At 38.2% G+C, this 14,771-nt stretch overlaps 1 protein-coding gene across 10 annotated transcripts in view; it reads right to left on the bottom strand.

Annotated features, from left to right (window-relative positions):
• The window catches only part of Dnm3 (dynamin 3), a 587,991-nt gene that overhangs the window by 378,733 nt on the left and 194,487 nt on the right, over positions 1-14,771 (bottom strand). For all 10 annotated transcript variants that reach the window (XM_021265417.2, XM_021265418.2, XM_087194095.1 and 7 more), the window contains 3 exons: positions 9,613-9,711; positions 8,865-9,025; positions 405-547 (listed from right to left, as the gene is read on the bottom strand). In XM_021265417.2, coding sequence (XP_021121076.1) covers positions 405-547; positions 8,865-9,025; positions 9,613-9,711 — 403 coding nt within the window. The remainder of the gene's footprint in view (positions 1-404; positions 548-8,864; positions 9,026-9,612; positions 9,712-14,771) is intronic.

Here is a 14,771-nt window from a genome sequence, read left to right as displayed (position 1 = left end):
ACCAATAAACTGAATGAATAAAAAAAGATAATAAGGACAAGAAACATCTATAAAAACACTGATAAAATTCACATGAGGTTTTCATCTGTATTTACTCACTTCCAAAACTAAAGACAAAAATAACCTTGCTGATCACTGAGTTTTACTCACTGACTAAATCCAATTTAACACATTTAAATAGGGCATGGGACAAGGTAATAGGTTAAATTTATAATAACAAAATAAGAGCAAAAAATCATTCTATAGACAACCTAAAAATTCAAGGATTACTGTACAACACAGAGAAATTTTCATATCCTTGCTGTTTGCTTCAGGCCTAAAAAACAACCTGACAAACAGGCTAAGGCAAAAGCAAACCAGAGAAATCAGTTCAAAGTGAACAGGAAAAGAGAAAGGTAACCTACTGCAGCAGGGCTTTGGTCTTCCTGGTGGGGTCTTCTGGTTTGAAGTTTTTATAGGCTTCTACTTCATGTTCTATGGACAGCAATTGCCCCTGCAGCTTGTTCCTGAAGTTTGGCAGGGTATCTCGAATGTGGTTGGTGAGTTGCTAAATAAAACGAAACAAAATGATACAACAGATTGAAGATTAACTCATGAGACGAAAATCAGCCTTCACTGTTTTCCTAATCATTTACAATCTTAACTGTATATATACAATATATATATTATATTATATATGCAGTTTGTGTATGCGTGTGTGTGTACGTGCATGCACTGTACATTAAGGTTAGGTAAGCAGTGAGAGGAAACACTGTCTTTTTTCACTGCCCCTTGGAGCTGCTCAAAATTCCTTCAATTGGATCCCTCACTTGGGTCATCTCTTTATGTCCTAGAAGACACAGTTCAAATACAGCTATCACCACAATGAAGCTGCCCCAAAACACCATAGCATGGATTGGTTTATCAGATCGCATACCTTGCAGAGAGGAGCCTTAAATTAAAATGTGGTAAGAATGAAGGAAGCCAATAGTTATAGGTGCTGTCTGATGTTTTTGAGGGCAAATGGATGAGCACACATCTGGAGCTCAGGTGGCCAAAAATGCCACAGGCACCCACCCACTGCTAACTCTCTCTGCCCCCTGCAACTCAGCCAGGGGCTCTCTCTTTGCTCCATCTCTAGGCCTTAGTCAAACTCTGGCTGATCACTGGCTCCTGCCTTCAAGGAGCGAACCTAAAACTTCCATGACCAAGGATGGGAAGCTTTCTCTGCTATTGACATTTCTACCTGGCCGTGTGCTTGGTATTTCCTCTGAGATCAGCAGCATCCTGAGCTCAGTACAATGAAAACTTCTCTAAGAGACTTCAGTACCTGATTCATTAAGAATAAAATGGAGTATAACCCCAGATTGCTCAGCTGTCTGCCATATGTTCTCTCTACAGTACAGATGAAGAAAAATCTGAATTAAAAGAAAAAAAAGATAGTTTTCTTAAACTGAGTAATAAGATGAAAATGGAGATATAAATTTCATAGAAATACAAGGAGAAGAAAAATAATTTGAAAGTAAGAATAAATATACCCAGACTGAAGAAATTATTTTAAATTATCTTTGTGTGTATCTGCAGTTACCTCAATAAATCTATTCAATAAATTTATAGCTATTTAATCGTCAATAGTTCTTGATTATATTCCACTGCCTGTAGGTGTGAATTGTTGTTCGTTCCAGGCATGTGTTGCTCCTGTGGCTACTGAGCAGAAAACAGTGGAATGGAGCAGACTACATTCCTAGTAGCAGTGTCACAAGAGGCAAGGACCCAAATCTACGAATAACAGCAAACCTGAAAACCCAGCAACCTCCAGATTCACCATGTGAGCTGGCATAAAGGCACTAGGTTTCCATTTTTGCTTCTCGTATATCTCAATAGTGAAGCAACATTGTGGCCCCTTCTTGGCTTTCTAAAACACTTCTTTCCTTGATTTCTATTAACTCCAGCTCCTCTAATTTTTCTCCTAGCCATTCTGGACATAACCTTCTCTATCTCCTTGATAGTTCATTATCCTCACCATACTGGTAATATTGAGATTTCTCAAACATGGGTCTTAGGCCTCTTAGTTTACTCCCTGTTCTCTCTTGACGTAATCTCATCTCATCCAAGGCTTCAGTAAACACCCACACACCATGATCACTGAAACACTATCTCCAAAAAGGACTTCTAATCTCTTCTGTGTGCTTATATATTTGACGACTTTCTTGACTCCTCTTTTTAGATGTGTCCACAACATCTCAGCCTCAACACATCTCAAGTCAAGTAAATAACTGCTATAGTTTGGATCCAGAGCACCCCCTCAAAGGCCCATACTTTGAAGGCTTGGTTCCCAGCCTGTGGTGCTTTGGGAAAGTGGTAGAACACCGAGAGGTGGGGCCTAATTGAAGAAAATAAGATCACCTAGGGCATAATTTTAACAGGAATACTCGGGCCCTGACCCTTTTTCTCTCTCTTTACTTCCTGGCCACCATGAGGTGAGCAGCCTTCTCAACCACCAGCTCCCACCATGATGTGCTACGCTGCCACAGGCTCAAAACAACAGGGCCAAGTAAACAGGTTTGAAATCTCTGAAGCCATGAGCCAAAAACAATTCTTTCTTCCTTATTAGTTATTTATTTCTAGAATTATACCTTAGCAACAGAAAGGTGACTAACAGTAAATTTGTAACATGAAGTGGGGTCACTGTTGTGACTGTAAGTGACAATGTGATTCTGAAGACTTGGGAACTGCTTTGTGAGAGGACTTTGGAAAAGCTTGCAGAAGTGCCCTAGAAAGCCTAGAACATTATAAGCAGAGCTGCATGGGTGAACTGGGTGGGGCTGCAGAAGACCAGAATGGTAACAGGAACACAAACAGTAAAGGTTACACTCCGGGATTTCAGATGGAAATAAGGACTACATTGGGAATTGTATTAAAGGCCACCTTCTTTACCCTGTGGCACAGAACCTGCACGGATTATTTTTTAATCCCCTGAGACTTTGTGGAAGACTAAGTTCAAAAGCGACCCACTAACTAATCCAGAGAAAATTTCAATACAGCACAATATTCAGGCAGTAGCATGCACATTACTAGTTTCTTTTAACCAAATGTATAGTGAGAAGCAGGAGCAAAAAGCAGGGTAAAGAGATTGCAAAAACTTCTAGTTGGGCCAGAAAAGGAGAGTGTTTAAAGTTCCAGACCTAGAGGGTGAAGTTGCTGGCGATTCTTCATAATACTAAAAACAAGTCAAGGATTGTACACCGGAAGAGTAAGAAAGGCACTTTAAGGGCTTCTTTGAAATTAGCAAGACCTCCACTCATCACAGGCCCAAGAACACAAAGGTGTAAACTCCTTTCAAAGATCTTGGCCTGAGAAGACAGCCCCAAGTTTCCCTGCTCACACAGAACTACCTAGGAAATTGTTCTCCTGGGATTTCATTTCTCCACCATGGGGACTCCCAGGAAGTTACAGGTGCCAGTAACATGGAACGCTTGCTGAGGGGCATTCCAGGTAGTGAACAGAGCCAGCTCAAAACAGTGACCGTGTTGGGTATGGACAACAAGGTCTCAGGAATGGGGCTTCCCAAGCTGGATGGAGTTCACTTCACTGCACTCTGTGCTCTGGGTGCTGGACATGGAGCTACAGGATTTAATGTTTTCCTACTGGGTGTCATTCTTGGCTTGATCTCATCTTTCTATCCCCCTATTCCTTTTGGAATGAAAATGTTTACCCTGTGATGTTGTATTTCAGAAGTATGTCACTTAGTTTATTTTTTTACAAAGTCTCATAATTAAGAGTTTTCCTTGCATGTCAGAGGAGACAAAAATATAAATATAAATTTATTAGTACATATTATACTGAATAGTGAGTTACACTATGACATTTTATACATGCATATAACACAATTTGACCCTATCCATCCCCCTTGAATTATTTTGGGGGGAAGCAGGGTCTTGTTCTGCAGTCCAGGCTCGCCTTGAATTCACTATGTAGCACAGAATGGCCTCAAAATAACAAGTCTCCTGCCTCAGCCTCACAAGTGCTGGGATTATAAGCTTGCACCACCATACTGGCTCCCCTTGGACTTTTACGGAATGTCAGAATGCTTTAAGACTTTGGGAATCCTTGGAGAAGGACTAAATGCATTTTGCTGAAATAGACATGAGCCTTTGGGGGTGAGGGGCAGAATGCTATACTTTGGATCTGGAGTGTTCCCAAAAGCCCATGTGTTAAAGGCTTAGTTCTCAGCCTGTGGTGTTGGGAGGTGGTGGAACATTTAGCAGTTGGGGCCTAGTAGAAGGAAGTCAAGTCATGGGGGTGTGTGACCTGGAAGGGGGTAGTAGAATCCTGGTTGCTTCTCTCTTTCTTGGTTTTCTCCTCTATTATGAGCTCCCACTGTGACAGCTTGTGCCACCACTGGCCCAGAGCAACAGGGCCAAGTAACCATACACTGAAACCATGAGCCAAAATAAATCTCTCTTCCTTATAACTTGTTCATTTCAGGTATTTTGTCACAGAGTTGCAATATTTCAAGTATACTGCCACAGTGACATTGCTCTTCCTCTCAGGGTTCTCCATCATATTACAGTAATACATCATACCCTTAATTTTAAAAGTGCAAACTTTATAGTAGCCTCTATTGTGCCACTCAAAATAGAAATATACCACTGATTTTTATTTTCTGAAACTTCTCCAACTGTTTTGCCTAAATGGTTCCAATGCAATATCATTTACTGTGACAGCCTCTGCTGATACCTTCAAAGTGCTACATCAGAATGTTCAGTAACTGTCTCATCGACTGACTGCCTTAAAAGATAGGAGTTAAAGCACAATTAATAATTTGTGAGGAGACCTGCACACCATATAAAGTCAACTGTAATGAAAACTCAAGAAAGGGGCTCTGCACTCAATGACAATGACACCTGTCATGACACTTAACTCCAACAGGGGAAGGAAAATGTGTCACCAAGTAAGTGTGGTGAGGTTCTGTGAAAAAATTGTATGTGGTACCAGGAGGGGGATAAGCAGAAGGCCAATTGTAATTCTATTTATTTTAGGGAAGTGAATTACTTTATTTTTTCCCATTAAGTTTATTGGTACATTTTTGGTATAAAATACAGTTACATTCATCATTGGGATCTTGTACCATTACATGGGTCTCTTGGTTCTTATTTGTTTTTCCCCTTCCCTTGCCCTCCCTTCACCCCCTTCACCCTTCCCTATTTGCAAAGACCTTGTTTCCATTCTTTTTCCTCTTCTCATATTTTTTCCTTTCCTTTTTTTCCCTTCCCCTACCTCTCCCAATTCCCCTGCTCTTTTAGACCTTTTCTTCCTGTTACACAATATCAGTTATACATTTTTTAAATTACAATATTAAGATCTAGGAGACATTGCCACAGATTTTACAGAATTTAAAAGGATATAGAAAGCATATTACAAAAATCTTTTTTGAAATACATTTCACAACTTCTAAGAAGTACCTTGGAAGACAAATTAATGAAACTAACTCTGGAGGAAATACAAAATTTGAATAGCACCTATTAAAGAAAGTATATTCCTAGCTTGAAAACCTACCTATATGACAACAGCAGGCTCATAAACATTTTAACTGATAAGTTATATCAAACAATTAAAGCAGAAAAAAGAAGGAACACTTCTCCCCTCATTTCAGGAGCTCAACATTGTGCTAATCCTAAAACTGGATAAAGATAATAGAAGAAAAAAGTATGAACATAGATAGAAATTTGTTTAACAAAACAAACTATTGGAACTCAGATCTGGCAGTATGTAGAAAGTGGTTTTATTATAGGGATGGCAGTGTTGGTTCAGCATTGGAAGATCTACCCCCAAAAGTCATCATTTAAACAAAGGAAAAGAAAAAGCCATATGATCCTGTCACTAGTTGGAGAAAAAGTATTGGACTAAATTCTACAGCTGTTCATGGTAAAAGCTATCAGGAGACTAGAAGTAGAACAGAAACTTCTCAACAAATTAAAGACATGTACTCCATACTTCCAGCGAGAACGCCTTAGATAAATGGAGAAGATACAATGCTTTCTCCTTAAGGTGGGGAACAAGGGCAGATATGGTTACTCTTTATCTGTCCATTAAACTTTGAAACCTAGGCCTCACCAAAATAGTCTGGCAATAAAATGACACAACTAGGATAGGATTGGCACAGCAGAAGCAAAATCTTTATATGTAGATGAAATGATCATCTCCAGAGAAAATACTAAGAAATCTCTAGGAGCCCCTAGAACTTGTATTTGAATTTAGCAGGATTAGAAAACACAAGGTATATATAAAAATTCAGGTCTGTGTATACTTGCTATAAATGAAGAATTGAATATTGAAATTTAAAAGTTATGTAGGAGTACAAAGGACCTAAAAAAGTTAAAAACAAAAACAAAACAAAAACAGTGTTGGAAGACATTTAGTACCTAATTTTAAGACTTCTTCTAAAGCTACAGTAATCAAGGCAGTGTTGGTATAAGGAAAGACATATAGATCATTTGAATAAAACAGAGAATCTAGAAATAGAACCACACATATATGGTCCACTGAGTTTTGAAAGATCATTTAACATTAGCATTTTATAGATTATAAACTCAATTCAAGAGCCGAGGAAGAGACAGTGTTTTCAGCAAACGGCACTACAGTGGTATTCGTATATAAAAAATTAACCTCAACCCTTTATTTCCATACATGAAAATAACTTGAAGGGATCTATGAACCTAAATAAGAAAGCCTAAAAATATGAAACTTTAAGAAGAAATTATAAGGGAAAATGTTTATGAATTCAGGGTAGGCAAGAACTACCTAGGATACAAAAAACATGATGTATAAAAGAAAAAAACTGATAAATGAGATTCCATCAAAATTTAGAACTTTAAATGACATCATTAAAATGAAAAGTACTCCTTAAACAGACCATATTTACAATGCATACAACCTATGACCAGAATATATAAAGAATTCTTAGAGCTCATTAATAGACAACCCAATGAAGACGATAAATAGCAAGTATAGCACAAGGAATGGTGTGAAACTCTAGAATCAGAAAAATACTAATCGGTACAATAATAAGATTGAATTATACACTCATTAGGGAGATGAAGTACAAAGTTTTAAAAGCCTTGTCATGACTTTTTCTTTTTGTTGGATTCTCGCCCTTTGCGTTTAATTTGTCACGCTCAGTGGATTCATTCTGCTGGGTTTCCTGGGGTTGTGATTCTCATTGTCTTTTCCTAGGGTATTGTCTAAAATTTTTTGGAGTGCCGGTTTGGTATTCATAAAGTTCCTGAGGTGCTCTTTATCATGAAAGTATCGTATTTCTCCATCAATTTTGAAAGATAGTTTTGCAGGGTACATCGGTCTGGGTTGGAGGCTGTTTTCCTTTAGGGCTTGAAATACATCACTCCAAGCTCTTCTTGCCTTGAGGGTTTGTGTTGAGAAGTCTGCTGTGATTCTGATGGGATTTCCTTTGTATGTGACTTATTTCTTTTCTCTCACTGCTTGTAGAATTTTGTTCTTCTGTTGGATTTCTAGAATCCTATTATATGCCTATGTGTAGATTTTTTTTGATTCAGGCTAGCTGGAGTCCTATATGCCTCCCTTATCTGCATGTCAAGTTCTTTTCCCCTCCTTGGGAAGTTTTCTGCCATCACTTCTGTGAGCAGCTTTTTTATGTCATCTGCACTCCAATCAGTCTTATGTTATTCTTCTTTGCATCGTCTAGCAGCTGCTGTATTGATTTCTCATGTTCCTTTACAATTTTAAAGCAATTTTTCTTTTCCTCCTCACTAAATGCAATCTTATCTTCTATATGTGAAATTCTATCCTCACATTGGTTCATTCTGCTGTGCAGACTTTCGATGGAGTTTTTAATCTCTTGGAAATCTGTTTGTATCTGTTTTATGGATTCCATTTCTTTCCTATGTTGGGATTCCATCATGTTCCTCAGATCCTCTATTTTTTTATCTGTGTCCTCTCTAGATTTATTAATCATGTCTTGCATCATGAGCAAAATCTTTGCTGTTATCTGAGTAATTATTTCTGATTTCATTTTTCCCAGATCCTCTTTTGTTGCCAGTTCAGAGAGTCCAGGTGGTTGAGTATCAGATTGTTCCATCTCGTTTCCCTTTGGGGTTGCTGTAGGTGATCTGGTATTCTGTTTTTGAGGCTTGTTTATGTGTTTATTCATTTCCACTGTGGGGGGGGGGCGTGCTTCGGGCGCCCATGCAGCTCACCTTCTCTGCCCTAGGAGCTTGGGATGGCGGTGGGGGAGCTTCCTTCCAGGTGCTGGGACTGGCTCACCTTCTCTGACCTAGGAGCCTGGGATGGAGGCGGGGAGCTTCCTTCTGGGTGCTGGGACCAGCTGAGCTTCTCCCAGGCAATGAATTATTTTAGATCAGTGGAAATCCATGGTTACTTTATCAGGATTTGTTGTTTTGAACAGTTTAGATTAAGAAACAAATCAGTCTTAAAACCATAAAATATTTGTAACAGAAAGCTTAACCTAACCATTACAGTTTGATATTTGAAAAACAGATGCCAAGAGGTCCAATTTTCAGAGTTACACACATGTAACTTCTTAAGATACTACATGTTGTGAGTGAGTGTGTATTCAAATGTATAATCCTGTTCACTGGTCCCATAGAAGTATATGTCTCTGCTTTAAGCACTCTCCTAAAAAATACTGAGGTGAAGTCATCCACTAAGAAGAGTAATCACAGTGTGGATCTAAGTATTTGTATTTATTTTTTTAAATTTCTATCATTTCCACTGCAGATATATTTAAATTTATGTAAATTTTGGAAATATAAATTTAAAAATAAGAAATATGAATTCCGGTAGTCAATAGGTTTCATAACTGTTCTTGTTGCCTGAAACATTTTTACCTGATTGAGGACCTTCTGAAGGTGTGGGGTGCCCATACGGTCAGCAATATGTCTGTAAGCAGGGTGGGAAAGGAAAAACTTCCTTTCTGCCAGCATGGCCGCCTTAATGTCCTTCTTTCCATCTATATCCTTCTGGCTTCTGTTCACTACCCCCACGTAACCTGAAACAAAACACAAGGGCTTCACATGCCTTTGGTCACTTTTTCTAGGGAGACTTCGAGTTCTTGAAGAGACCAAGTGAAAAACCCAAGATTAATTTTAAAGTATGAAGAAAGAGTAGATCATTTTATAAAATGTAATCTGAGACATCAGTATTTTTAAAAGGCTGCTGACTTGGCTAATGATAACTTTTTGGCATTAGAAGATAATATTGCTCACCTTGAAAAGCTTTAGGCATTTTATGAAAGTATGTCTCTGACCAGTTGTGCCATATCGCAGGCAAGTAATTACTACATTTAAAACAGAATGGTATGTACTTATGTAGCTTGTGATGAATATTTATAACCTCCCTTTAAATCCCTTCCTTTTCGTTTTTTTTTTTTTAATTCTTGTTATTTTAAGAATAGTTCTCCTTTTAGATCATTTTTAACACACCATTTGGGAATATTGTGCCATTCCATTAAAAGCACCACTAATAAATGTATTCCTAATAAATGAGGATGCATTAAAACCAAGCTTCCCAGTGGTTTCCCAGGTGTTTCTCTGCCATATTATCAAAGAAAATTCTGCATAGAGCACAGTATGTTACCCCTGCGAAGAGGCAGCAGCTTATTCTCTAGAACATCCCTGGCGTCTGTCCCTTCATCCATAAGATCCAATTTGGTGATCACTCCAATGGTTCTCAGACCTGCATCACAAACAAACACAGCGTTACAACTTCTGCAGAAAACTAACAAATTTTAGGGATTTTACATTTCAATGCTGAATGTAAAAGTCATATTCCCAGTCCTTTTCCTCTTCCCCTCTATCTTACTTTGCTTCTAATCCACTGTCACCCAAGTCTACATGATAAAAAGAGGTGCAAAATCACCTATCCACAAGATAACTTTCTATCCAAGAAAGAAAAACAAATAACTGTACTGCAAAAATACATCTAAATACACTCACACTTTCTTCACCACAACATGTTTTGAGAAGTGCATCATTAGGAGATTTCATCATAATGCAAACATCAGAGAGTGCATTTGCAAAAAGTGAAATGGTGTCGATCAATTTCTCAACGTGGCCTCTTGATGGAAGAGACACAGCAAACACAGGACTTATGAGGCTGCTGCCAATGCAAAAGAGTACACTGCTTTACAGTCAATTTTTTTTTTATAAAAGAAAGAAGTATAGAAGAAGTATACTCAAAAACAGTGCTGCATAGTATAGGCTGGGCACAATGACATACACTTGTAATCCCACTACTTCAAAGGCTGAGGCAGGAGGATTCCAGGTTGGAAAACAGCTTGGGCAATTTGGTGAGACTCTGTCTCAAAATTTTTAAAGATCAAAAGGGCTGGGAATATAGCTCAGTGGTAGTGCCCATCAGTACAATCCCCAACACTGCAAAAATAATTCAGTAATTAAGAAACAAACCACTAACAGTCATTTATTATCATTAGTAAGTGTTATATATTGTACATAATTATAGCTGCTGCACTTTTATACCCCTGACAGTACAGGTTTGTTTACATCGGGACCCCAAAAACACATAAGCCACGTATTGCACTACAGTGTTACGATGACTGTGGCGTCACAGGTAATAGGAATGTTCTGGCTCCCTCACGCTCTTGCAGGACTGCTGTCAGATGTAGGCATTCTGTCACGAACCAGAGTCATTAAGCAACATACAACTATGAGTTCATTTTTGAACCCTACATGAATGGAAACTAACTTTCATTTTAACTTTCCTCCCAAGTACTCCACCTAATATAGACACTTTATTTTTATATACTATATTATTAAAAGCAAATAAACAAGTAGGTTGCACATGAACCAAAGATTAAAGTGTGTCATAAACCAAGGATTATTACTGACCCAGTTCTGAGTACTTAAAATGAACAAACAAATAAATAAATCAGTTATAGGACAGCGCCATCATCAAAAATAAACTCACGGAGCTTGAAGCTACGCGGCGGTCCCGGGGCCCCACCCACGCCACGGTGAGGTCCGCTTGGCCGCGCAGGCGCTTTTCAAGGCCCAACACCCACTCCCCCATCCCCCAACTCTCCACCCCCACCCCACCCCCGTGCGCCTCTGGCCTTCTGGTCCCACACTACAGAGGCACAGGAGATTATAAAGACCCTTGTCCTGAGCGCCACAAGATAGAGCAGAAGTTAGTAACAGAAAGAGGGCTTCTCAGGCTCCTCGATGAAAACTGAAGCTCAGCGGAAAAGTAAAGAGAACCTCTACAATGACGGCACATCAGTCCACTGTACTTAGCCTGCTGCTGGCTTGCTGAGACTCACTGACTCGTACATCCACAGGGATTCCTACGTGGCCTACTGTGACAGCAGAGACATACCCTGAAGGAGGCCCATAATTTCTAGTGCTATTTGCAAAAAAGAAAAAAAAATTTTTTTTCTCCTATTTTCAATTCTTAATTTTTACTTTCTACTCTTCAAAGTTTTACTTTTCTTTCTTTTATCTTTTTTTTTCCCTCTCTCTCACTCATTCTCTTGCTGTCCCACATTGCTCCTCATCTCCGCATTTGTTCCTTTCTGCACTGAATTCAGATTTCTCACTTATTGTTTTTTTCTTCTCTTTTTCCTTCTCTTGATTATCATTAGGTTTAAAGGAAAGTAAATTTGGTATGTAGCCTCCCTTTTGCTGTTAGGTGATTCTATTCACATCTTTGTTCTTTCATTCTGCCATTTTTTCTTGCCTTTAACAACTTCTTAGCGTTTGTGTGATCTTTCTGTGTCTTCGGGGCTCACCACTAATCTTACCTGTTCTTTCTACCTGTCTCTCCCTCCCCAACTCCTTTTAACTCCCCACCCGAAGGGGAAAGATGTTATATTGAAGAGCTTATTCATTATAAACTTATGTTAGGTTGGTCCTCGGTTTTAATTTAACTCACATAGTTAAAATTGATAGATTAATAACTACCACAAATTGTCATTTTCTAAGCTATGCTTGATGCTATGGTATTGCTGACTATGTCTTTTGGGCTGACATGTTGTGATTGATCTAATTAGTTTTCCTTCCTGGTATAAGGAAAATAAAATAGCCTCAGAGTCATTTTCCTACCTGGTATAAGGAAAATAAAATAGCCAAACACAAGCTATATCTAGAAGACACCCCTGAAAAGCAATCATTCCACAAGGGTTATAAACACAAGTAATAAAGATATCTACATTAAGCAATTTTGAAATATCAACCCAGGAATTAAACCAAGGACAGTACCAAAAACAAAAATGAGAAGACATTTAAGCAAGGCACAAACACAGGCTTCCACACCACAAAAAGGAAATTCTGGGGCAAATGAGGTGGAAAAGTCTGACAAGCAAACACTTGGACACCCTGAACTGATAGCACAGGAAGTAACAAAACAGATGCATGAGGCTCTAGAAAAATTCAAAGTAGAAATAATCTCCCAGGTAAATACAGACATGGTGAGCAGAATGAGAGACATGATTAGAAGCTCTAGAGCAGAAACAGATAAGAAAATAGATGAGATCAGAAACATGCTGGAAGCCATGAATGCCCAGCATAAGAAAGAAATGGAAAACATGATCACCCAACATAAGAAAGAAATGGAATCCATGAAACAGATCCAAACAGATACTCAAGAGATTAAAAACTCCATTGAAGGCATGTAGAGCAGACTAAGAGAATCTGAAGACAGAATATCAGATATAGAAGACAGTATTGCAGTTAAGGACCATGAAAACAGACTTCTTAAAGATAGTAAGGGACCCTGAGAAATCAGTCCAACAGCTGCTAGATGATGCAAAGAAGAATAACATAAGACTCATAGGAGTCCCATGAAAAAACAGGAGAAAGTACAATTGACATAAAAAAACTGTTCACAGAGGTAATAGTAGAAAACTTCCCAGACAGAGGTAGAGAATTGGGTGTACAGATAAGTGAGGCATATAGAACTCCAACCAGCCATGACCAAAAACAAAATCTACATCTAGACATATAATAGTCAAGATCCCAGAAACCCAACAGAAGAACAAAATTCTACAGGCAGTTAGAGAAAAGAAACAAATCACCTACAAAGGAAAGCCAATCAGAATCATGGCAGATTTCTCAACACAAACCCTCAAAGCAAGGAGAGCCTGGAGTGAAGTATTTCAAGCCCTAGAAGAAAATAACTTCCAATCTGGACTGTTGTATCTGGCAAAATTATCTTTCAAAATCGATGAGGAAATTAGATACTTTCACGACAAAGAACACCTGAGAAACTTCATGAACACCAAACCAGCACTCCAAACAATTTTAAGCAATATCTTAGAAAAAGACAATGAAGGTCACAACTCCATGAGGCCCAGCAGAGAGAAGGCACCACACAAGGTAAGACACTAAAGCGAAAGGGGGGAAAATAAGAAATAAAAGAGCCAACAACAGTAAAACATCATGACAAGGATGAGTCAAGATCTCTCAATTATAACTATCAATGTTAATGGCCTCAATTCACCAATCAAAAGAAATAGACTGACAGAATGGATTAAGAAGCAAAACCCAGCAATATGCTGTATACAAGAAACCTAACTCAAAAGGAAATTCATAACTGAAAGTAAAAGGATAGAAAACAGTTCTCCACGCCACAGGAACCCAGAAAAAAGCAGGGATAGCAATCTTATTTGCAGACAAAGTAGATTTCAAACCAAAACTAACTAAGAGAGACAAAGATGGTCACTACATCCTTGTGAAAGGAACAATTCAAGAGGAAGAGATGACAATCCTAAATATATATGCACCAAATACGAATGCCCCCAACTATACAAAGCAAATATTAATGGATATGAAAAAACAAATAACCACTAATACAATTGTAGTGGGGGACCTCAACACTCCTCTATCACAAATAGACAGAGCAACTAGAAAAAAAATTAACAATGAAATTCTAGAACTGAACCAAGCTATTGAACAAATGGACTTAATAGATGTTTACAGAGTGTTCCATCCCCCAAAATCAGAATACATTCTTTTTAACTGCACATGGGTCATTCTCCAAAATAGATCACATGTTAGCTCATAGGACATATCTAAGTAAATGTAAAAGAATCGAAGTTATTCCCTGTATATTATCAGACCATAGTGCAATACAATTGGAGATCAATAACATAAGAAACTGCAAAACTCCCACAAATACATGGAAATTGAACAACACCCTCCTGAACAACCAATGGGTGACAGAGGAAATTAAAGAAGAAATTAGACAGTTTCTACAAGTAAATGATAATGCCAGTACAACATATAGGAATCTGTGGGACACAATGAAAGCAGTTCTATGCGGGAAATTCATAGCAGTGAATGCCCATATTAGGACAACAGAGAGAATTCAGTTAAATAACCTAATGCAGAACCTCAAGCTCCTAGAAGAAGAAGAGCATAACAAACCCAAAGCTCATACAAGAAAGGAAATTATAAAGATCTGAGCAGAAATCAATGCAATGGAGACTAAGAGAATGATACAAAAAATCAATGAATCAGAGTTGGTTTTTTGAAAGAATAAATAAAATCAATAAACCTTTAGCCAACCTTATCAAAAAAGGAAAGAAAAGGCTCAAATCCATGCAATTAAGAATGAAAAAGGTGAAGCCACAACAAATCCAGCAGAAATTCAGAGAATCATCAATACCTACTTTGAGAACCTGTACTCTAATAAAATGGAAAACACAGAAGGAAATGGACAGATTCCTAGATACATACAAATTGCCAAAATTAAATGAAGAAGATATAGAAATTCTAAAC

The sequence above is a fragment of the Heterocephalus glaber genome, unplaced genomic scaffold (assembly GCF_053883595.1).
Source record: "Heterocephalus glaber isolate CG9 unplaced genomic scaffold, H.glaber_assembly_v1.0 deba00001600, whole genome shotgun sequence".
In the NCBI taxonomy this organism is placed as follows: domain Eukaryota; kingdom Metazoa; phylum Chordata; class Mammalia; order Rodentia; family Bathyergidae; genus Heterocephalus; species Heterocephalus glaber.
The sequence above is the reverse complement of the archived record's forward strand: the minus strand, read 5'-3'. Positions and strand labels throughout refer to the sequence as shown.